Consider the following 25,152-nt stretch of genomic DNA (forward strand, 5'->3'; position numbering starts at 1 on the left):
GACGTGTAACGGCATCCGTGACACGTGGTAACGCTTCACGTACATCCAACCTGAACGTTTATGCTTTGTTCTAAACTCATCTGTTCAATGAATTGTCAACTCAACGTAGAGTCATGGAGAGCCACACAGAAAATGCTCAATACCTTGAACGCCACGGTCTACTGCCCCGGCCGTCCTGACCACGGTTTCAGAGATTGCGGCAACGGGGGTAACGAGTAGTCGTCAGTTTTCAGGGTGAACGGGTCTTCTGAGAGGCCGTCATCTTCGTAGTCGTGCCTCACGGCGCTGCATCCGAGTGTCGATGGAGGGGGCATGTACCCATGGAGGACGGGCGGCATTTCAATACCTCGCGGTCCTGCGAGAAACACAAACATGTTCCCAACTTACAACACGTACTGTGCACAGCGGAAAGAAGCACTACGTGCACGCAAGCCGCTCGAGCAGCTACTATAAGAGTAGTTTACATGACCGAACCCCTCTTTTTTTTTGTCACGTACCTCGCGATTGATACCGTGCTGGCCTGCCAAGCACGGCAGGAATCCACCCGAGCAGCTCCTGCCAAACGCCTTTTGCTCGGTCAACCATGTGACGGCGGCAAAGAAAGACCACGACGACTAAAGCGACGAGGATAAGATACGTCGATCCTACAGTCAGCACGTCTCCCGTTTTCCTCAACTCCACCTCCACGAAGCGGTACGTGAATGGCTGAGCTCTCTGTTCAAATGCCTGAGGGATATGCTTCGCCATCACAGCCACCCTGAACCGAAGAGACACGTAACAACAGACACATAATACATGTGTTCGCATTTGCGCCATCATCGGGAACCGCGTAACGAGCGAAAACAACGCCCTTATCGTCTAAATAGGTTACTCATACTGATACGCTCCCAGTGCGTCTATGTGCCGCCAAACTCTGTCGACATTGTGCGCATCAGCCGTCGGGCGGGCCTTCCTCTCACGTACTTGTAGACTTGCGATCCCTGGTCGTGCAAAGGGAGCGTGAAGCTCGTCCTCCCAGGTTCAACGGAATACTTCGAAGTCGTTTTGTAGTACTCCGCGTCCATGTAGAGCCCGCAGCTGGCTAACCAGTTGGCTCGCGTCGCGTTGGACGGCGCGACAAACACCTCGTACTGAATTTCTTCCTCCGAAACGCGCTTTCCAGACTCGCGAAACGCCCTCCGCGAGCATGTCCACTTCCTGCGTACGCTCGCAAAGACACAAAGCACTTGCCACTATCAAGACTCGGTAGCCCAGCTGCAAAGCGCAGACATCGTGACACGCTGTATCGGGTGACTGTGCACGACGAATCGGTCAACCAGAGGAACCGTAGAGACTCGTGCCTCATACGCGACGCTCGCTGGCGAAACCATGGTCGCGATAGCATGTGCACTGTAGATTCGAGACCACAGGTGCAGAAGCCTCTGTGCTGAAGAACAAACACACACACGTGGGGAGGGGAAGGAATGTAAAACGCTTGGAGAGAGACTCACCCGTCCGAAGACAGAGCCGCGTCCGCAGTGCATCTCATCAGGGGCTTCCACCGGACGTTCAGGTTCCATTTGTTGGCGCTCACGGGATGCAGGAGTTTTTCATACCACGGCGCTGGAGCAATTTCGGCGTCCACATCCTCCGACTCGGCACTGTAACACGAGGCGCTGTTCAGATCGGTCATTAAAATGCTGAACGTTGCATTATTATGGCGAACGTAGCCTTCGCTGCGGTTTTCTTCTGGATTGTCGCATGAGACACCCAAGAAGTTCGCTTCTTGAGCTTTCACAACCTGCATACACACACCGCGCCGACAAAGACTCAGACACACGACGCTGTCGACCCGAAGCGAAACTCTGCGAATGCACAGCAAATGCATCGCTGTTCACATACTCAACCATCGCGGGCATGTGACTGCTAACAACTACAAGGGCAGTTAGGCGCAGCGATACGCGTCAGCCTGGCTTACCCTATACATGCGACCCTGCTGCTGGAGGGTCGCAGCGTCGGTTCGCCTGGACACGTGCTTCATCGAACTGAGGAAAATGCCTGGCACCATGCCGTTTCCTGCAATCATGCTCAGCCGGTCGTTCCACCTCAAAGTCGCCGCGCCGCTGCACACCTGCCAAGGTGAAGATCGCCAAGGAGACCCCACAGTACTGTGTACACTCGGCTGCCCCGCAGGCGCCTCCACACTCAGCGATAGTGAGCAGCCTCAATCACGCGCGCTGCCGTCTGCCTAGCCTCAGAAAAAATCTTGACAAACCTCTTAGTCACCTACGCACACATGCGTCCATATATATATTTATATATACTTGCCACTTGAAACATGGGAGCGCAGTGGCACGCACCGTCACACATCATCATGCCTGTGAAAATATGTCTGCCTGTATGTGAGTATCTATGAAGAAAGGTATACAGAATAAGCGGTACGAAGAACGGGTGCGCGCAGCGGTACGGGCACTGTGACTACTTGTGCATGCGGTTTTTTCGCTGGGCTCTTTTGTCACCTCGAACATGGCGACCAGTCGCCCGTCGAACTGGGGGGCTTTCCAGAGTCTGAAGGCGAATTTGTCGTCGACCGCCATGGTTGAAACGGCTCCACTATTCCGGTTGACTTGCGGTCTCTTCGAGACGTGCGCCAAGACGGCGGAGTTTACGGGGAACGCCACGGGAACGGAGCGATGGATCAGCGCGGCGGAGATGCGGAAGTAGAACGGCTCAGTCGACTTGGTGTAGATCCCGATTCTGTAGAAACACAAGCTGCTGTTCAACATATACCAGTTGTTATTGACGATGGCCACCAGCTGGTCTCGTTCGTTCACGAAGCCTTCGTGCGAATGCAGGAGGGCAGAGGGCAGAAGCCCCTTGCTCCACAGACCCCGGACGAAGGTCTCCGTGTTGCAGCTCTGGACAAACATAGATGTCGCTTGCAGCGGCTGCTGAACATGCTGCTTGTACGTCGTGTGCGGATCGCTTTCCCCCTTGGGCGGCTCGCGATCCGGGTCCAAAATCAAAATCACTTGGCCACTCGGCTCTCTGCAACACACAGGACAGACACCCGCACGCAAACTGCCGGGACCAAACACAGACACACCCCTACCATAGACCTATTCCCTAGCACGTGCAGAGGGAGGGCTGGGTGTCCAGGGGCGTTCAGAGCTCCAGTGGTGGCTATGGAACTGACGCAGCTCCACGGCTTCACCACTCTTGGAGCATGAAGGGAGGCGCTGGCTACCCGCCCGCGAGTGTATGTATTTGTATTCTGCTGACCGCCTGTCGAGCCTCACGTGACCCGCCTCTCCATACAGAGCCGCTGGCGCACACCTGCGCGCCGCACACGCGTGTTTCCGCCCACTTACGTGACTTCGAAGGAAAAGAAGGCCGGCTTGTCAGCCGTCACGGAGTAGATCCCCGAGTCAATGTTGTTCTTCAGAGGCACATACATGCCTGACTGCGTTGCGAAGAACTCAATGGACGGCTGGAATGCCTGAAAACGAAGTGGAGACATCGGCACACCACCGCCCTCCCGCTTGAAACGCATCCACCAGTATCGCAGTCGCAGACAGGCAACTCGGCAGAAACATGCGCCCGTCGATGCGGACCTAAACTTTTCTCTCACGTCACTACACAGTACATGCGCTGTCGGAGTCTGCAGAGGAAAAGGTAAACACGCGCGTGAAGCCGGCGCGCATCCGGCGACAGCGTGGAAAGAAAACCGCGCTTCCTCGAGAAGAGAAGACCATGCTGCAGTCGCCTACGCACCGGGGAGTACGTTTCATTGAGGTAGAGGACGACGTAGAGAAAGCCGTGGGGCCTCAGGACCTTTTCTTCAGCCTGTATGAAGATTTCAGAAGTCGAGCCGTTTTGCCAGTCTATCACGGGCTCGCCAACCCAACAAAACCTGCCGTCGTCCACATCGCGGCACCCGTCTCGGTGCTGCAGCTCTACAGAGACAGAGCGACAAAACGCGCAGCCAGTTGCAGCGTACACCGCCGCCAGAAAATCGCAACGCACAGCCGCCGCGTGTTTCATTCCATCGCGTGTTTCATTCCACTGCGTGATTCCTTCCACCGCCCCCCTCGACGCCCAAGACGCCACGCGCGTGAGGCGCAGAGTACGAAGCTCAGACCAACCCGCGACGTGCCGCATGAGGTCTGCTGCATCGCTCCGAATCGCCTGTTTGTCGTTGCGTGGATTCTTGAGACAGGTCCGTCTCGCGAGCTCCCACGTCTTTCCGCGGGCTTTGCAGCCAGTGTCTCGAACGTCTCTGGGTACAGGCATCACTCCCTTCTCGTGGCAGCTACCTGCAAACCGACTTTAGCCGCCGGCCTCGCGCATTCGCGTCCGCCAAGGGAGAGTTTGACGCTGCGAATTCTAGATTTCCGAGATCTATTTGGGGGAACAGGCACTGCGGAAAGCACTGAGCAACGAGATATGGGTCAAAACACCGTAGTGCGCCTTACCAGTATGAAGCCTAGTCAGATTGTGGAAGAGCGCGGCCGTCATCTTGGAGAGCAAGTACGGATCTTGGCATCGCACCTGCAGATGAATGTCTGCGCTCTGGTTGTCTTGGTAGAGCAGCAGCGCCTTCGTGTGGTTCTCCCCGGTGAAGTCTTCCTTCGTCAGCTGCAGAGTCTCGCCGAACGAATACACTTCGAACGGATCTGCGAGGCGGGACGTGATATGAATGCTGAAGTCCACTTCGCGCGACTCCGAGAGGTCTGAGGAAACCGCAGCCGGCAAGCAGAACGAACTAGAAGACGAGGGAACCCCGGCACCACGCAGATGGAACGAAGAATGGGAACCCACGAGAACGGGAAAAGGTGTTATGCTGAAGCCAACTGCAGTTTGGGGACTAGATCATCGCCCCGCGCAGAAGGACGCCGCTCGCAGACATGCTTCCGATAAAAAACAATGCAGCCAAATGACAGATGCGCATACACACACATTTTACCGTTGTATACAAATATGTATATATATGTAGGACTGTGCACATACATATTCATACACGTATGAATGCAGATGAACAGAGCCGTCTCCCTGCGCGACTGGTTGACGGCCACCAAGGAGGAGCACAGGGCGCATGCAACGGAGACAAGAACAACACCTCGCGGCGAGCAGACGACAGCGGCTCACTCGAGAGACAGAAGAAAACAAAGACTCTCTCGTACCTGAAGACGGCGGCCTATGGTCGAAGACACTAATCAAGATCTGGCATGAATCGAGAGGATGGAACACATCTGCCGTGTCGGTTCCCAGTTGCTCGTCGTCCCAGCGCCCTGTAGAGAGATCCTCGGGCTCGCACGCCGGCAACCAGTCGACGCTTTCGACGTGGCGCCAGACACTGCCTAAAAAACGGAGAAAAACCGACCAGCAGAAAACTGTGTCACGAAAACGGATCTACAGAGGCGAAATGAACCAGGAATGAAAAACAGTAGATTACACCCAGTTCACCTTCTCCGGACACATATGAATATGCATGTGCCGCTGATGATATATATAAACAGAAACAGATACGTACAAAGATAACTGTACACGAATAAGCCTCTGATATGAGCCGAGTATGTCTGAAACCTGCCTTCAAGATCGGGTACAAACAACAGAAACAAGGACTCATTGTCCGCGTAGCAACTGGTGATTCGCGCTCGCTCGCTCGCTTCCAGTCGTCCTTTCGCGCGCCACTAAACTGAGTCTCCCCGTCCTATTTCTCTTTCTCCATCTTCACGGCTGCAAGGTCTTTCCCAGATTTCTGCGTTCGTTCTACCCGTACCCCGTTGTGTAGCTTCGTGACGAGCTTCCCCGGCAAGTGTCGGCAAGACGGGCCGCTGAATGTCGGTTTAAGTAACGTTAAATATTAAGACGAATCTAAAACCTCAAATACATTTCCTCTGGAGAAATAATGTTAGCTGGAGATAATATTATTTCATTTAATTTTATTACAACTTTTAATTATGTTTATAGCTTCTTTGGAATTCTAAACTTTAGTCAAAATATGCTAAGTTATGGACAATATATTTAAATAATTAAATTGGATTCTGATTGTCAACATTTTTTAAATCTACCTTTATAAAATAAAAAATTTTACTGTTTCAATTAGATAGTTGTTTTAAATAAAAATATCTTAAATTTAAATGAAACGTTTTCTGTATAATTTTTTTTATTAAATAGCATAGCGCAGACATCGGCTCCAACCATATTTTTTCCAGCTAGCTCGTTGGCTGACCTATTCTGAGGACGAGACTGGGAGACTCCGGCGTCTCATTCACGAGCTGCTTGACGTAGGGCGGCAGCGTTTCTCCTGGCACAGGCCGTTTCATGAATCCAGAGTTTTTGTGGAGGGGTTGCACGTACACGTCGACCATGTGGACGAACGGCGTGACCTTTAGAATGTAGAATTGATCCTCGAATTTCGCGTGGTAGGGCGCAGTCCAGACGAAGAAACTCGGCCGGTGACTCGTCACAGAGGCGCGTAGCGGGACGTTGAACTCCAGCTGAGTGACCGGGTGGCGCTCATGCAGCGTCGTCGCCACGTGCGCGTGGAAGACATACATGCACGTCCGGCCTCCGATGCTGGGATCGTGGAGCTGAGAGGCGCACACAGACACGGACAACCCTAGCCAGTAAAAACCGCCTTGATGACGCGCAAGCCCTGACAACTGCATGACAGGCTAGCGCCGGATTCATCGCTCTCCCTGGAGTGCCTTTTTGCGGCGCATGTTTCGTGCTCGCGGGAACTGCACATCGAGAATCGCCAACGCCGCGCGGCGGCGCGCCTGCGACGCACCTCGACGCCCGCACGCGGTCCCGCCTTCGGCTTGCCGACCGGCGTCGCCGGGTTCCACACCCGCACGCGTCCGCACTCACCATGAAGATGAACGGCCCTGGCGTCCAGGGGTGAATCTCGCGCCCGATGACGAGCTCGCGGCTCTGCGGCCACTCGAAGGCGCGGACGAAGCCGTCAGGCCAGCGGACGGTGAGGGTGGGGTGGCAATCGAACGAGGAGATTTCGAGCTGGAGCTCGGCGTCGAGGTCTTTCTCGACGATGAACGAGTCGATCTGCAGCTCGTACTTGACGTCGACTTGGTCCCAGAGGACACCCGCGTTCGGCGTCGAGTCCACCAGGATGTTTGTCACGATCGAGTTCGTCTGCGACCGCAGCAGGACGAGCGAGAAGGGCTGGTCCTGGTGCGCCGAAACGTCGATGCGAAGCACGCACTGGCGACTCTCAGCTCGCGGCTCCTCCGACGTCCCGTCTGGCGACGACGCGGCGGCGGCAGTGGGGCTCTCCTCCGAGGCCGAAGAGCCCGGGATCCCCGCGGCCTTCGCGGGCGCGCGCGTGTTGCCCGCGCCGGTCGCATCGTCTTTTGGAGAAAACGTGCAGCCGAGCACGGCTTGGCGTCGCTGCAGATCTGCGCCTTTGATTTCAATCGCGCGCGTGGCGATGCCGTCGCTCCACCACTGCGCTGTGCCTAGGTGCAGAGGCGTCAAATCCGTCACGAGGTCCACGGAGCCTAGCGCGGCATACAGCGTGATGTCGCGGTCGCTCTTGGCTGAACGGACGCGGACACGGCGAAAACACATCCGGAATACTCGTATGCCGTCCACGTGAAGAGGACATTCCGTCTGTGCGTATCTCAACAGGACACACCTCCCGGAGGGCGCCTGCTGAAAGCTCTGCGGGGTCTCGCGAGCTTTTTTACTAAACTTATATTTCAATTGGTCAGCTTTACCGTGTTCGTTTGATGCATTATCCAACTATAAATATAGACGCTGCTGCCGACCTCGCCACACAGGCGAGGGGCGACGTGCGCAGCGGACGCGGACGCGTACCTGAGATTTTCAGGTCTTCGTCAGGAGAGACCTCCAGGTAGGAATACATCTTCGAGTGACCCCTGCGGACGAAGTCGTTCACAGGCACCGAGGCGACGACTGCGTCGATGCCGCCGCTCTCTTGGCGAACCTCCAGCGTGTACTGAGAGTCTTCCTGAGCCCGCACGAGGATGAAAAAGATGCAGAAGCCCGACGCGGAGACAACGGCTTCGTTGCAGAAGGACCGAAAGGTCTTGGACTCTGCCGCGAGAAGCACCCAGTCGCTCCCGAGCTCCGCGGACGACCACAAGTGCCCAGGCGCAGACGCAGAGACCTCGCGACGCGGAGAGACAAAGAGGTCCGCGTCGCCGACGGCGCCAGCTGCGTGGACGGACAGCAGAAAGGAGGTGCGATTCAGGCCGGGGAACTGCGGAGACAGTCATGTCGGTGCACGCCTCAAAACACACCTGCCCCAACAAGTAAAGGCTCTCTTCTGCAGAAGGGCACTCAGTGAGCGAAGCAGCCAAACGCGGAGACTGCGCCGTTCCGTCTCCACTTACTCGTGAGAGAAATGACAATGTCTTTTTCATACACAGGCGTCGCGAAGGAGTAGAAATGCGAGGCGTCGGCTGCAATCGTGCGCTCAACCGGCACGCCCAGAGGCAGCGGCAAGGTGTCGCTGCTGCCGGTACAGACGATGGTGAAGGGGATTGACTGCGCCTCGTCCGCGTCGCCCGCAGGCGGCGCGCTGGGCGAGGGAGAGGGCGTCGAAGGAGACGTGCTCCCAGAGGAAGCAGAGGAGGAGACAGACGGCGCGCCCTCGACGAGAATCACATACGCTGCCGAGTGCGTGCCGCGAGCGACTGCGTTGGGGTCGTCAGCCGGAACTTCGAGAACCTCCTCGGCAGGGAAGACGCCGTCGCGCTGCGGAGGCCACGTCACTGTCTCTGAAAGTGAAAGAAACGAATACACACACGCGACACGACGGCTAGCTCGAAATTTTTCTGTATATCGCTCGGAAGGCCACTGCAGAGCCAAGCACGTCCGGATGAACGAGGAAAGAATACTTGAGACAGAAACCGACGTCTAACGATCACACAGAGAAACACATACAGACCACGCCTAATCTAACCTTGAGCACAAACTCCTCCATATTCGGATGACACACAGAAGCGTATGATTTACGCATTTGTCTGCATATAACCATGTTGGGGCAGGCAGAGGACATAATTATCTCCAAGGGCGCCACGACGAAGAGCCTCAAAGATAGTTGTGGCCTGCGGGACTCGCACGGCGCTGTCTGCTTGTGCGTAGATGCATCCCTGTGTTTCTATTCACACGTGACTCAAACACGTTAGCTCTGCCACACAGATTACGCAACTGGTATCCCCGATACTTCCCTAGCAACGCGGCGGAAATGATCTTAGGGCAAGGCATACGTTTTCGGCCTCACATATATATGCATATATATATGTATAAACGTATTCATATTACATATAGATTTACATATCTATATCTATATCTATATACATGATCCCCTTGACTCGCGCCCGCGGGGAAGCGCCCTGAGAGTATGTCGTAGAACTGCTGTCTCCTGTTCTTCGGTTGCTATACTCACCTGGAGCCGCGGGGTCAGGAGGGCGATACGAGCCCGCATTCGCCTTCGTTAGGACGTTGGCGAACAGCCGCACGCGTCGGCGGCTGCCGTCAAAGGAGGACGCGATGCAGCGGAGATGCGGCCGAGGCTCCAAGGAATGAGCTGAAGCGACAGAGCGAAAGCGCGACCGCGTGAGGGGGAAAGACGTCACGCGGAGACTGACGACCGACCGGAGGATGCGTAACGGGCACCACTCAAAATCATAGTCATACGTCTCTGGATATGTGCAGCGCCACACGGGCTGGCGGGTGCGTCAAAGAGCCTCACCGCGATTTCGCGCGCCGCCTCGGTGCTACAGCCGCGCTCCAGGCTCCAAAGCGAGGGCGGACGCTCGTACCCATGCAGCGAGGACCCCACCGGCGGCTAGGCACGTCCGTTGCAGATGCAGTTACATGCAAATGTATAGAGACACACATACATACACAGATGTGTTCCATGTATTTGTACAGCGATTCGCAGCAGGCGACTCGATTCACCGGGAAGCCGCTGCGGGGTACACTCTTGCGAGTCGGTACCTGCCACGAGGCTGTAGTCCATGGAGAAGTAGAAGTATCGTCTTCCACCTTTTGCTTGGGGGTCGCTGCCGACGCGGCCCACGTAGACCGCGCCGTCCATGAGGTGCGTGGTGTCTGTCATGACCTTTTCGGGGTTCAAGAAGCCCTGAGCCTCGGCGCGCGGGGAGCCGCTGGCCGCTGCCGTCGCCTTCGCCGCCAGTGCGGCGGCCTCGTCTTCAGGCCCGAAGGAGACTGTGACGTCGACCGCGACGGGGGTTTGCGCAAGGCTGCGAATGCGTATGATCCACTGACCGATTCCCTCGCCATCTTTCCACACTGCACTCGACGCTACAAACTCCGAAAAATCCACGCGGTTGCTCGCCTGCGCTCCTGGCACAGACACCGTGCGACGCGTCTTCATTTTCTCGCCAGGAATCGCGACCGTGACCACGAACCCCGCCGCGCTTCCCAAGAGACTTAGGCGAAACACGTAGCGCCTGAGGAAACACGGAATCAAAGAAACCGCCGTGGAGGACACAGAAAACCAGCGCCAAGACAGAGGCTCTCTTGGTTGCGACGCGGGCTCACGCGCCGCTGTCCGCAGGTGTGCTGCGATAGCCTGAGCCACACATGTCTCGCTTTTTGGTAGCGTGGTTACGACGACGCTCGCGGCCACACACACGCACACTGCAAGCTAGAATCAAAGAAGATAATCTGAGGTCCCATCCGGCGGAGACCCACACACGTGGCTCACTCAGCTTTCAGGTACCGCCCACAAACAGTCGCTCCGAGGCGTGAGCATACTCTACGCACACATGCATGCGTTCGCGCGCAAGGCGCATACTCTCTGATCTGGAGACGTGCAAGCAGGACGCATGCGGGAGCCGCCGCTCTCTCCACGCGACGGCGAAACGAACCCGTCGGATGTAGTGAGGCGGGGGAGTGTGTTTCGGTCGACAGTGAAGGTTAACTCCAGCATCGATGCTCTCGAGGAGTCGTTGTGGAGGAAGCCTCTGAAGGGCACGCCGTTAAACGCCCTGATGCCCAGCATGAGGTAGTCTCCAGGCGTCGGCTTCCACACGCCAACCACGACCCTACAGCACAGACACAGCACGCACGCACATGGGCAAATACATACTGAAAGCTAGATAAATATACACGCAGCTGTACCTCCGTATATCTACATGGCTGCCTGTGTGTCTATCTCTATCTGTCTGTATCTATCCGTGTATATCTATCTATCTGTATATGTCTATCTACATTTATCTATATCTATCTACATCTATCTATCTATCTATATCTATCTATCTACCTATGTGGAAGTGCATGCTCTCGCACGGCACGCCAGCAGGCGGTCCGCTTTCCCGTAGAGGACACGCGCACTACGAAGGCGGATGTGTGCGAATCTGGCTTTCGTGGCTGCGATAAAATCCGCAAACACCCCGAAACACAGCGCTGCGCGGAAAAAGCGCCCTCCCTCGCGAGCCACACTGCAAGCGATTGCGCGAGGAGAAAGAACTGCACTAGGCCACATACTGACACGCCCGAAACCCACAAACGAACTCCGAAGCGCTCTGCCGCCTCAAAACAGATCCACTGCCGGCCGCCACCGAGACGCACATACATGAACACGCTGGGGTTTGTTTCGCCGGCGACATGTACACTTGCATGCGCAGTCGCACTGTGAGGCTTACGTGCCCTCTTGCCACGACGCGAGGCGAATTCGGACCGCGTAGACAGTCCGCGGCTGCAGCTGCTCGGCGGGGATTGCGAAGCGAACGAGGCGCGCGTCGGCGGCTGGCTTCGTCACCAGGGAGGAGGGACACGGAGCGTCGTTGTCGACAGGCATATTCTGCATTTGCGCAAAGAAAAAGAACAAGAGCCGACGGCAAAGACTTGTGAAACCATCGAAAACACGAACCTCCCCTCGCGATGTGGAGGGTGACCTCAACTGACTCCGGACGAGGATTCCTCACGCCTTCCCCGTCTTCATGCAGCATCGGCCTGCCACACACCCCTCCTCCCGCGCCTCGACGCGACGCCGTCCGGTTTGCTGCTGTCCTCCGTGAGGCGGGCTTCTGCAGTGGACCCTAGTGCGTTCATCGAGATTCCCTTCCCTGTGTCTCTGCGCAGGGCGCCTGTCTCCGGACCTTCGCGCCTGGCTCCTCGCCTCTGTTTCTGGCGGAGCTCACCGGGCACAAGTGGAAAAGGCCCTCGGTCGGTCCGCAGGGGACGAAGCAGAACTCGGCGGGCATGTCGCCCTTCTGCTTCTGAGCGAGGAAGACGAGCACGCCGCCGGGGTCGCCGCCCCCCCTACCCGCGGCGGCCGCCTCCGCGCTCGCGAGGGCAGTCTCACTCGCCGAGCGCCCGACGTCGCCGCCGGTGCGGAAGATGAGGAACTCGTCTTTGCAGTAGCGCGAGAAAGGGACGAAGTTCAGAGTCAGACCCACGCCCGAGGTCAGGAGTTCAGGCCAGTCGCGGACGCCCATCGTCGCCGACCGCGAAGAGACAGCCAGCGACACGAGCGAAAACGAAGACGCGCGCACGCCGACAATAAACCGTCCATACGGCTTGCGCGCCCGCAGTGCATCAGAGCCCAGAAGGACCCACGCATACGGCACTCCCGACTCGGACTCGTGCCCGTCGCTGCTCCGCCAGGCATACATTTGCTCTCGCTTGGTCTGAAGCAAAGCAAGAACTCCGCACCCGCGTCCCCCTACATCGGTTCTTGCCGAGAGACCGAGGCAAGTCTGATGCACTACACATCATCGATGTATAAGTATGTATCACCCTACGTACATCGAGCAGAGATGCGCGACTGGCGAGGCGAACACACCTTGCCGACGTGCTGCGCGGCAAACGTTGGAGCGACGCCGCATGCCTCGCTGAGAGCATTAGGACCACCGTGCGTTCCAAGGCGTGCATATGCGCAAGTCTACAAACACTCTCACGGAAAGAGTGGTGATCTCGCGCTGCTACGAGAAAAGCTTGGTCACTCCACACGGACCTCGAACGCGCACGCCACACACACTGCCAAGGAACCCCTTCTTCGGAGCTATGCATCAAATATATATATGTAGATATAGATAGATATAGTTGTACAGATATGTCATCACGCTTAACTTTACCGGCACTCTACACGCACACGCGTGCGTTTCCTCCCGTTTCGTTGTCATTCACGAAGGCTCGCCCGTCGCGCGCCCCTCACTGGTGCTGGCAGGCTCTTGTCCGCGGCAACCGGACGTTTCAACCGGCTAGCCGAACCTAGACTCCGACCCGCGTTCGCGTAGCAACTTTCACGCACGCCACGCATATCCACACACAGTAAGCGTCTGTTTTTAGACATACCGGAAGCCATGTGCGCAGGCGTCGCGCGGTTTGGCGAATCTCACCTTTGCAGGATCGGGGCGCGGTTCGAGCTCCTCGTTCGCGACTGCGAGCGTGGGCAGGCCGCCTGCCTCCGAGGCGACGACGATCTCGACAGGGAGGAATTCGACTTTGGCGCCGAGGTAGTTATGCGCACATGAGGCGCTGATGTCCCACATAGTCTCGGGGAGCTCGAAGGCGAAGAACCGAAGCGAGTCCGGCGGCAGCACGACATGCAGCGGCCGATCAAACGCGATCTCCGTCACGCTCTGCGGCAGCTCAAACGCGACGCGGAACGAGCGGCTGCGCAGGCTAGGCGAAAGCACCACCAAATGCAGGCTCGGAATCTCCCCCCCCGACGCAGGAGCTGCAGCACACACACAGCAAAAAAGCTCGCAGGCTCGCGCGGCTTGGGTTTAAGACCGACGTGCCTGCGTTCAGACCACAGACCGGTCTGTGCAGGCCAGACTCGAGCGAGGCACGAGCGACTGAGACGTGTAAAGCGTAACAGACTGTCCAAATACACACACGCAGATAGCCCAGGTTTTGGATGAACAGCCGCACGCACGCCGCGAAACAGTAGACGAAGAATGGGAAAAATTCGACAGACATGCGAGCAGTTCTCACGCAAAAATGTATGTATATATGTATATATGCATGTGCACCAAGCGACTCTGATTCTCGCTTGCTAAACTGACGTAAGTAGAACACAGGACACGACGAGGCCTGTTCGCCAGGCCGCGGCGCCAGACACCCCCCCACATGCAGAGGCTGTTTCCTTCTTACGGATCGCGGCAGTCAGGTAGGTGACGCCAGCGGCCCCACCCACGGACGTCAGGGGACTGCAGACGCTTGCCTTGCTGGCGCCGTCTCCGGCTCTTGGTTTGGCAGCTCCCTCCGTCTGCCCTGCCTCCTTCGCCGCGCTCCCTGGAGTCGTCGCGGAAGGCGATTCGCTTCTGAATGCCTCTTCTTCGCCGAGCGCCTCTGGTGACGCACCACTTTCCGGCACGCAGCCCCACGCCGCGAGCAGCTCGAGGCGCGTATCGGGCGCCGCCGAGCCCACGACGGGCGCGAGCGACGCGCCGCCAGACGCCGGGGGACAGGAGACAAAGTGTCTCCGCTCGCAGGCACGGGCTGGTGGACGGCTGGGGAGACGGCCTGCCCCGCGAAGATGGAGACAGAAAAGTAGACACTGAAGGAAGTGTAGAGGAGGGAGAAATGCGAGGGACGCCACGGAGAGGGAAGGCAAGAACAGCCCAACCGCAAGGCCAGAACGCGGAGAACGAGGACGAAAAACAGGTCGGAGGCAGCAAATAAGACACGGAAACAGCGACGGCGCAAGTCATGGCGAATATTTCACTCTGTGCTCCTATCCGTGGTACCCGCTACTCTCTGCCAGCTCCCCCCCACGCTCGATCTCACTAGAGCCTCAAGTTCCTGCTGCCGCCGCGCAACCAACACGCCTCTACTCGTGAAAGCCCAAGACCCACGTGTCCGTACAGGAGACAGCACCGCTCGCTTTCATCAGCCTGTGCCTCTCCGCTTCTCGTTCCCTCCGCCCTTTTCTCCCGTATCGTCTGCCTTCCCGGGACTTCTGCTTTCGCGTGTCTATGCTTCGCGGTCCGGGGCTGCTTTCGAGAACTTACGACTTGAATCCTTGCGCCGACGGCGCCGCGAAGCGCCTCTTGACAGGCGTCGGTGCATTTGAACTCGTAGTGAACGGGCACGCCAGCGAGAGCCTCGCCGCTCAGCGTCGGACAAATGACTTCCGAGCCCTCAGGCGCCTTCTTGCACTGCACGAAGAAACACACACCAGAGAAGAGCTTCCAACCAATTTCTCCACGGCCGATCCCAACTCTCTGAATGTGTGCGAAGAGCCACAAACGAACTCGCCTCTTGACGTTGAAGGTCAACGGCGACCTCGCTGCTTTCCTGGCCTGAAAGCGGCTGCCGGGCACACGGCGTCGGTATATACACATACAGGCATATACAGATACATGTATAAATATATATATATATATATATGAATACGATATACGGTATATACGGATCCAGCTGCGTACGTATGGACTCGCACACTCAGCTATGCGACTACGCCGTTCCAAGCTGCACGCTTGAGAGGCACCCGCGCCATAGTTTGTGGGTCTGGCCGCTTGATGCGTTACCTCGACTTGGATGTTTTCTTGACTGGAGGGCACTTGCCAGTCGAGGCTGATGAGTGGCGCACAGGGCGTATCGCAGGACACAAGGACGGTGACAGCAGAGACCTCGCGGCGAGAAAGGGTCTCCAGTTCGTCGCGTGGAAGCCGCAGAAGCACAGGGCCAGCCGCCGTCGCGTCGCGGAGCCACGCACATGGCACTCCATGCGCGGGCTGGTAAATCAACTGGACGTTCGGCAGCTGCGGGCAAAAAGCAGGCATCAGGGAGACGCAGACTCAGCGTAAAGCACCAGAGGCAGTTGTCTGCACCCGCAATAACGAAGCTTTAAACACATGCAAAGAAGGCGTGAGATAAATGCGAAGACGTGACCAGTGTTTTTGCGACGCTCCGGCGACCGATCCACGCATCAACTACTCACACACAGCTGCAGTCATTCACTACTGGCATACATATGCAGATGCCAACAGACATACCTGCATACATGTATTTATATACGTTTGTATGCATATATATATATATATAGATACATACATACTCGAACCGCTGTTTGTCTCCAGCTGGGTGCGTACGTACGCATTCGTCCACTTACATCACCATTGATACATATATATATATATATGTATGCATGGCTGATATAGACATATATCTATATATATATATATATATATAGATATATATATGCATGTATGCACGGCTTTTGTTGCGACATGAGTATGCGGCTCTGCCATTTGCAGTCGCGCGGTTGTCGAATCAGAGGCGGATACATCACCGCCAAGCAGAGATACCTGAGTAGGTCTGTGGGGCGTGACGAGGACCGTCAGCTCGGGGGCACCGCCCGCGGGCGTTGACGGGCTCGCCAGACCCGGCAAGTGCGTCTCTGTCAGAGGCACTTGCAGCCAGTGACTCTTTTTCCGCTCGTCTGGCAGGCGCTCGAAGACCCCAGTCGTGCCAGCGCCCAGGGAAACCTACACGCAAGAAAGCACAAAACAGCACTGAAAACCGCCAATCCATCATGCACACGTATACACACATACATACATATAGATAAATAGATAGATAGATAGATAGATAGCTTCCGAGCAGAGTGACGGAATATGTGATGGAGGATACGGGTGTGAAGGACTCTAGGTAGCAAAACATCCACTAATATGCCGCTCAGTGCTTGTTCACGGACATTCACTCATATGTATACATACTACTGGCACACACATCTCTCCTCTGTTATCTGCGTGGAAAATGAGGTGCGGCCAGCGTCACGGTCTCTCCACAGTAAGTCCAAATTCACAGCGGCGCGCTCGGAAGCAGAGACTCGCGGGACGTTGCCAGATAGTAAACGTCAACAGCGTGCATCATCTGTGGGGCCTCCCCCCGGTCCTTCCTCACAGTCGACCCTTCCCCGGCAACATAGCCACGCATAGACATAATCACGAACAAGCACACAGGCACCCGCCTCTATGCACACATCCCTACACATGCATGTCTACAGATACACTAATATATATATAGGTTTGTGCGTATACCTGTTCGAAGTTTCCTTCTTGCACGCGCCGGCAGATGGCGTCGGCGAGGAGCTGCCCTTGGGTGCCAGCCAGCACACTGGAGCCTGCGCTGGAGGCCTTTCTATCGGGGTGGGGGTGCAAGCGGAGGGCTTTGCCGGCTAACCGCGCGCTGACCTCGTCCAGCTGCTCAGCGCCAGTCTCTGCGTCGTCTGAGCGGCTCCGCCGCGCCGTGCCGGCACCGTCGTCCGAGCCCGCCGCGGCCGCAGGCGCGCGCGCAGAGGGCAGAGACGCCGGGGAGGACGCCTCGGGCGGGTCTGACCGCAACCGCGCACCAGCCCCGCGAGAGGCCTCGTCGCGGGGGGATTCAGAGGCCAGCGACGACGAGGAGGAGGCGACACCGAGGAGAGAGAGAGGAAGCAAACAACAGAGGCTGAGGACGAGAGAAAAGCGCCTTCGCACAGAGACAGCGCTCCCTGCGCGGCGCTCTCGACGGCGACGCTGAGCGGACGGCACGACGGGAAACGAGACGCGCACGGCAGACGAATCTGAATCCGATTCCCGACGAGGCGACGCACGCGTCGCTGTGCGTGAGGAGCGACGCGGCGCAGCGCAGGCGCTCAAAGAGACATGCGCACGAGCGCGCGGAGTCCACTGAACTCGCGCGGGGGCCCAAGCCTTCGCCTCCATGGTGGAAGGTGCCCGCTGGAAGAGGAGTTCCTCCTTTTGCCTTCTTCGTCGCGTTGCCAGGCACCGAAGGAAGGGGGAAGACAGGCTGCCAAGAGCGGCTCGAGGCTGGACAGAGAGCAGCGAGAAGAACGAGGCAAGACGACGGCGGCGCAGGCGGGGGGCGGCGGCGCGAGAAGAGGCAGAAGGCCAGCGTGCGACTTCCTCCGTTTCGCCTCGGCTAGAGAGCGCGGAAAGGCCGGGGGACACCGTGCGAGTCGCGCCGCGGGTCCCGTCAAGCCGGGGAGTGCGCGGACGCTCTTTTTGTGGAAAACAGAGAGGCGGGCAAACTGAAATCGCCACACCCTTCTCCGCGTCGAGGGCGATCAAACAGCGAGCGCAGTCTAGGGGAGACGACGTTCAACTGAGGGCGCGGTACGCGTAAACCCTAGGCCTCGAAACCTCACCGTGTTCACCAGCCCGCATGTGCTCTCGTCTGTGGTGACACACGAGAGACAGAGACTCGGCAATAGACGAAGTGCGAAGAAAACGAAAGAGGCCACGGGGGAGAGGGGGGAAGCAGAGCAGAGAAAGATAGGACAAGCTGGCAGCCGGAAAGCCGGGGCGTGAAGGGTTCGGGCGATGAAACCCATGCAAGCGACGGGAAAAAGTCCAGCGGGGCGCACGAGACGGGCGCTCGCTCGTGCAGCCCGGCACGGGCAGTGCAAACGAGTGCCAAGGCACAGCAAGCTGAAACAAAGTTGCCTGCTCGTTTCCGCCTCAAGTGGCGATCCGCGTCTTTCCCGTCACTCCCATCCGTGCCTGGGGCACGGTCGCTCTCGGCGGCTTGCCTCGCCTGCAGCGCGTTGCAGATGCAGCGACCAGTGCAGCAGGAAGTTCCTCCGAGGAGAGAAAAAACGACGTGAGGGAGAGTGGAACGCGCGTGATCGCAGCGAGGGGGAATACCGTACGTGTGCCGAGCCGCGATCCGACAAATCGCCAGGGCTACGGAAGAGAGACAGAGACATGCAAGGCGCTGCTGGCCCGAGCGCCGCAGACTCAACATGCAAACGCCTGCAGATGCGCAAACTCACGCGCGTACCTGCATAGGGGCCTTGTCTCGCAGAACTTGCCGGAGTTGGGAAACGCCATACAACGTGTTTCGCTTCGTGAATCCTCGAGAATTCCACGCTCTCGCTTCGTCCGCGGGCAGATCTAGAACTTACACCGCATCTCGCGGTTCGCCCGTGCGCAGGCGCGCCGTATCGATACCAGGATACGACGACCCGCGCGGCTCGACGTCTCGCACGAACAGAACGGAAGACAAAAGAGGAAAGGCCGCGGAGACAGACTGTGAGGAAGTCCTTAGCGTGAATACTCGTCATGATACCAAGAAGACTCGCCTGTCTCGCTCTGTCGACGCTGAACACCTGCCGCGAGCCAGTGTGTCAGCGGGCTCGAAAGGGAGACTCCGATCGCGTCGCTCCCGCGGTGCCCTTGGCCGACTCCCCTCTGTTTCAGTCTTCTCTCCACGGAACCTGCAACAAAGCGAAGAAACCGGAAATGACCCGTTTGAAGCGCCCAGAGGATCCACAGGCAGCTCAAGAGGTGGTTGCAACCTCCCATCGGTGAAAGAGTCCCCGCTTGACGCACTTCAACGTGCCAGAACGCGGAGCACGGAGGACGGAGAAGGCCGCCCGTGTGCTGCACGACGTAGGTGAAGAGAGGCGCTGTAGAGCGGTCACCAACTTCAACTCCGTATCGCTACTATCACGCATTTTTCATGCCGCTCCACCGAGCTTCCGTCCTTCGACGGGTCGTCTGCTAGTCCCGGCCTGGTTCGACGATTTCCGTCCCGTGACCCCTCTCGCTTGCCCTCCGTGTGTCTTCGCCATGCCTTCGGCTTATATTCGGGCACGACGGAGCCGCGGTCGGCGCGTCGAAAGGTCGGTACACCGAGATGAATGAGGCACGCGCATGTGTCCATGTACCCGAGGGTCTCACCTTTTAGAGAACGCATTTCCTTTTCTTTGAGCCAGCCAATGAACCACAGGGGACAAGTCAGGCGAACGTTGGAGGAGGAGAAAACAGAGTGAAAACCCTCTGCGCCTCGCCCTGGGGAGTCAGCGAGGCACGGTCGACTCATACGTCGTCCATGTCTTGTTCTAAAGTTTTCCGCTCCTCGGTAAGATCAGGACGCCAGAGATGAGTCTTTGATTCTCGGCTTGCTTTTCTTCTCTCCGCTTTTCATGGTTTTTTACGACAGCGGGAGCTCCTTTTTCCACGTGGTCCGTTTGACGGGAAGCGCGTCGGCTGTCCTGGACCTCAACGGCCAGTCTCCCGCCTTTCGCGGCTGGACGCAGTCCTCAACGTAACGATAAATTTCAGCTCTCTCTCCCCCAAAACGGACCGTGAGATGCTTTCCGAATCTCACTTGCATCGCTTCCTCCTCCTCTCCCCTGGAGCCGTCGCTGGCGTGTGACTTTTTCTCCATTCTCTAGGAGGCCTCGACGCTTTAAGCACCGCGAGATGGTTTTCTCAGTTTGCGCGTGACGCCTTTGCGCGCTTCTGTAAGGCTGACTCGAGAGGAAGGCGGACTACCGTCTCCACGTTTGACTCCTGTCCCTCCTGCAGGCTCGTTCTTCCTCTCTCGTGGAGGAGCGGGAATTTCTAGTTTTTGTCTCGCCCGTCGTCGAGATCCTGCACCACAGAACCCGTTCTCCGCGCCGCGATAGCCTCCTATTCTTTTTCAGATCCTTTGGCTCCCACATGTCCTCGTCCCGTCTCGTTCCTCATCGCTCTGGATAGCGCCTGGTCTTCTGCGCGGTTTCATTGCTTTTTCCTTCGTTTTTATTTTTCAGCCGTCCCTGCGCGTGTTGTTCTATGCTCGTCTGGCGCGCAGTCTCCTTTCTGTTGTCTCGGATTCGTCGCTTTGTCTCTCGGCTTTCTTCTCTTAACGATCCGCGTCCCTCAACCGCCTCTGCCGTGAAACCCAAAACCCTAAACCGGGTCTCCTGTCTCGCTGCCTGGTCTACGTGCAATTCGTGCGGTTGTGTGTCGGTCACCTCGCAATTTTTCCGCATCTCCTCTTCGTTGTCGGTAATTTTCTCTGCTGCTTCTTTTCTGTACCCTCTTCGGCACAATACCACCTCCCCGCCGCTCTCCCTCCCCTTCTCTGGCGCGCCCGTCTTCGCCCTCTGTCGCCGCTCGACGGCCGTTCCTGCAGTCAGTCTCTCTCGCGCCGCCACCTTCTCCGCGATTTCCTCGTTGCCCTCTTCTTCCGTGACCCTCTCTGTCCGCTGTCTGATCTTCTCTCCAGCACTCTCTAACGTGTAACGTTTTCTCTCTCGTCGCCGTCGTCCCCGTCCTCTCCTCCGTCGTTGTCGTTCTCCCTCTCCGCCGCAAAAAGAGCAAAAGCAGGCGTCTGCCTCAGCGCCGCCACGCCGAGGCCTCCGCGCTGCGCCTCACTGTGGCTTTCCTCTGCTCCTCGCAGGCACTGCCTCGCCCGCGCTCGCGCTGTGGAGGATGGGGGGGTACTTTTCTTCATTTCTCTCTCGGCTACTCGGGCCCAAGGAGGTCAGAATCCTCATCCTGGGCCTCGACAACGCAGGGAAGACGACGATTCTGTGTAAGTGGCGCGTGCGTCCACTGTGTCTCTTGGATCAGCGGTTCGAGCGCAGGTGGGTGGGCAGACGTTGCTTGAATGCTGCCCGCACACGATTTTCCGGGCTTTTTCCTGCTGTGTGCTTCTCAGATCGGCTGCACCTGAACGAAGTCGTCGAAACCATTCCAAGTAAGGCCCCACGCGCCCGCCTCATTTCGCGTGTACTCCCCTGTCTCGGAATGCGTCCTCCAGTTTGGAGGTGTCTCTGCGCTCCGGCTCCTCCGCTTCAGGTGTTGTTGCGGGCTGCAAGTTTCCCCGTTGCTTCTTCTCCCTCTTCTGCGGTGTGCCTTGGTTCGGCGTGAGACCGAGCTTTCGCTTCTTTGACTTCGCCTCGCGAGGCAGGGCTCGTCGGACGAGCCTGTTTGGGTGTTGCGCGCGTGCTTCGTGTCTTCTAGCAATTGGCTTCAACGTCGAGACCGTCCACTACAAAAATATCCAGTTTCAGGTCTGGGATCTCGGCGGCCAGACCTCCGTTAGGTGAGCGGCCGCAGCTGAAAATGGAAAAAACTTCAAATCGCACGAGCGCGCGGCTTCCCACTGTACGATGGACGCGACAGAAAGACGTTTTCGCCCTCTCCTTTTCTGACTTCTCGTCTTCCTGGCGCCTTCGCTCCTCGGAGTTCCGTGCCTCTGATGCGTAATGCGTCTCAGGGCTCGTGGTCGCCTCCGGTCACCGGCCTTTCTGTCTTGCCTTCTGGCGCCGCACTGCCCTTTCAGTTTCTCTCTTGGCTTGCTATTCCTCGTTGTTTCGTTTAGTTCTTGTTCCTGCCCGTGATTTTCCCTTGTTCTCTGAAATTCGGTCTGCTCGCCAGTCACCCGCTGGTAGGGTCACCTGTACGTGACAGTTTTTTTTCTTTGCTTCTAGGCCATACTGGCGCTGCTACTTCCCCAACACGAACGCTGTCATCTACGTCGTGGACAGCGCCGACCGCGAGCGCATCTCAGACGCGAAACACGAGCTCCTCCTCATGCTGGAGGTAAGCGACGAGGACTTGCAAAAGCACGCGGCTCGCGCTTGAAAACGCGCGTTTAGCCGCGATCTATTTCTCGAGAAGCTCCGTCCCGACAGGCTAGGCAGACTCATTCGTCCATCAAAAAATATGTCGATTTGACTGTCTGGATCTCGGTGCCGCTGTGATTCAGACGCCCAATCTTGTCGCGCTGTCAATCTGGATGCCTCGCATCTAGCTAGCTATCCATCTGTGTTTCAACGTATTTTTCTACCCCTTTTTTCCCCCTTTCTGTTTATCTACCCTTCGAATATAGCCATCTATCTACAGTCTGTTTATGTATCTATCTGCTTACGTATCAGTGCATCAGCGTATCGTCTCTTAGGCTCCGCATGCGGCTATATGTCTACAGCTCTAGGCGGGATACGCGGCTGATGTATTGCTCCTTTGCCATGCTCGCCGTCATGCGGTTCTAAAACATGTGAGTGTGTGGATTCTCGTGCCTTGCATGCCGCTCCCGTTATTTTTCCGCGGCTTCGTTCAGGAAGAGGAGCTCCGCGGCGTGGCTCTCGCTGTTTTGGCGAACAAGCAGGATCTTCCGAACGCCATGACGGAGGGCGAGGTAGGGAGAGAGGGGAATTCAAAAATGAGTGGAAAGCCGAGATACGGCTCTTCAGGAGGATACGCAGAGGAGATACAAACGCAAACTCCAGAGACAAGGATGGAAAACACAGTCAGTCGTGAGGAGGAGGAAGGGGCGCGGGCCGCCACACATACACACACCTACATGCAGACATATACGTACGTGCATAAATATGTATATATACATGTATATATAGGAATATTTTTCTGTATGTATACATAAATTTACCGGTGCCTGGACATGTGCAGAAGTCTGCGCCCCCGAATCAGAGCCCACATTCAGATTTGCGTTTCGTTTTGTAGGTGTCAGCTGCCCTCGGACTGCCTTCGCTGCGCGACCGGCCCTGGACGATCATGCGAGCCTCCGCCGTCAAGGGAGACGGGCTGCAGCAGGCGATGGACTGGTGAGCGACCCCGGCAGTTTTGTCACGCACTGTTGGATGCAATTTTTTCAAAACATCACCATTCGTCCGCAGACACGTGGTCACGCTTCCCGTGTACCGCACCTGCGCGTCGAAGTAGCACCGGATGAATACGCATGCCTGTGTTGATTCCTATAGCATACAAATATATATATATATATATATATATATGTATATGTTTGCATGGATAATCGTCTTTTAAGATTGTATTGTCTCTACGGCGGCGTGGAGGGTCGCCTTCGCATCTTGGCTTGTTTCGTCCGTGTGTGTTAGGCCTCTTGTCGCTTTTCGCGGCAGTCTTTGGAACATGTTAGGCCGTCGCCTTGCGATAGACTCTTGCGTTTCGCGCTATGTCAACCGTGGAAGTCTCCAGTGTTTTTTGCATTTTCCTCTTCTCTCAGGCTCACTGACATCCTCTCATCCTCATAATGCGACGGGACATTTCCTCCGAATGCAGCTCTTTTCTTGACTTGTTTTTCGCCTTGAACGCATTTTCTCTGCAAGCCCTGAGCTGCAGAATTGCTTAGGCACTTGGAAAACGTCTAGCGGTGTATTTACAGCACAACCGAGAATCCGCATTTTGTCACGTAGACGCTGGCCTCGGTGCTGTCTTTTTAAACGTGTGGATCATGCCGCGCATTTTTTTCCTCGAGTAATGACATCGGCGCGCCTCTCGCGCATGTCCATCGGCAGCATACATGCACATATACGGGGTATGCATGCATCCGCATGTATATGTGAGCAAGACCTTCAACACAGCGTGTGCGAGTTCCAATTTTCGTGCGTTGAGAGCCCACTGAGTCGCGTTGGAATTTTATTTCGCGTGAGCGGAATGACGAGAAGCCTTCCCAGGAGGTGATTTCGTTTCCAGATTCCGTTCTGGCTTCTGCTTGGCTGCAGGTGCATGCATTTATTTCTTTGGGATTAGGGTTCATAAAGGTCCGCTCAGGCCCGCAGATATATATATGTATATTTATATAAGCGCATCCTCTCGATTCTTCATGTTCGGCTCTCAAAAGAACTGGGAGTTATAGAGCGTAGCTACGAATGGCCGTCTGACTCTACACGCGGAGCTGCAAGCTTGTGCCTGGAACTGGTGTCTGCTAAAACCGACTGCGAGTCGAATCCGTTTTAAGAACTCAGCCCCGATGTTTGGGAGCTTTCCCGCCTTCGTGCCGCCCGTGTCATTGCAGCTCTTGCCGGAACAACTTTTTTTCGCTGCTTCTGTTTCTCTAGCCGGCGGAGGCACACAGAGGGCACACCTCACATAGCCAGACAAAAAACAAAGCGACGAGTGGATAGAGTGCCTGCTGTGAGAGATCTCGATGCGATGGATGCGTATAGCGCGTCTGGAACTGTAGCACGTCCCGCCCTCGACAGAAAGGGAAGGAAGGAAAAATGAAAAAACGAAACATGGCGGTCGCTCGCTTGCGAGACGCAAGTCGCGTGAGCCTGACTATTAACCACAGCTACGACGGTGGCGCGTTCTCAGGTGAAGCTCTCGATTCGTGCGATTTCTAGAGACGATAAAACAGAATGCACTCGCGCGGAGCGAAGGCTGGTCAAACCGGGTGACCAGCGAACGCCCTGTCGACGCAGTGAGAGGGAAAGAAGCAAAGCCGCTAGGTGCGACGGCGGGTCCGGTGTGCTTTGCCTATCGCCAGAGATTGTGCGGGTCGAAAGTTGGTTGAAACCTGATTTTTGACAACTGCTCAGACTCACGAGTCTTGTTTTTCAAAAAAACCGGAGGCGCCCCCCTCGCCGTAAGTTTTTTCACACACATGTCACCTCACACGCCCACACGCCATCCTGACAATCCATGTGTATCAACTCAC

General features: G+C 56.7%; 2 protein-coding genes across 2 annotated transcripts; one reads left to right on the forward strand and one right to left on the reverse strand.

Moving 5' to 3' along the window:
- Positions 1–158: 158 nt before the first annotated feature.
- Positions 159–17,663, reverse strand: BESB_001400 (uncharacterized protein; the record flags this gene model as incomplete). The annotated part of the gene is made up of 25 exons (XM_029358895.1): positions 159–355; positions 498–757; positions 964–1,197; positions 1,491–1,780; positions 1,958–2,110; positions 2,499–3,027; positions 3,351–3,478; positions 3,754–3,935; positions 4,455–4,712; positions 5,163–5,339; positions 6,215–6,575; positions 6,856–7,541; positions 7,822–8,181; positions 8,361–8,747; positions 9,419–9,559; positions 9,973–10,448; positions 10,869–11,045; positions 11,646–11,803; positions 12,144–12,632; positions 13,344–13,684; positions 14,104–14,509; positions 14,964–15,110; positions 15,483–15,716; positions 16,263–16,442; positions 16,998–17,663. 25 exons carry the CDS (start codon positions 17,661–17,663, stop codon positions 159–161), a joined length of 7,617 nt encoding a protein of 2,538 aa, XP_029221807.1.
- A 3,501-nt stretch (positions 17,664–21,164) lies between these two features.
- Positions 21,165–23,303, forward strand: BESB_001410 (putative ADP-ribosylation factor family protein 1; the record flags this gene model as incomplete). The annotated part of the gene is made up of 6 exons (XM_029358896.1): positions 21,165–21,267; positions 21,394–21,432; positions 21,699–21,780; positions 22,169–22,280; positions 22,798–22,875; positions 23,199–23,303. 6 exons carry the CDS (start codon positions 21,165–21,167, stop codon positions 23,301–23,303), a joined length of 519 nt encoding a protein of 172 aa, XP_029221808.1.
- Positions 23,304–25,152: the final 1,849 nt, after the last annotated feature.

The sequence above is a fragment of the Besnoitia besnoiti genome, chromosome I, assembly GCF_002563875.1.
Source record: "Besnoitia besnoiti strain Bb-Ger1 chromosome I, whole genome shotgun sequence".
Classification (NCBI taxonomy): Eukaryota; Apicomplexa; class Conoidasida; order Eucoccidiorida; family Sarcocystidae; genus Besnoitia; species Besnoitia besnoiti.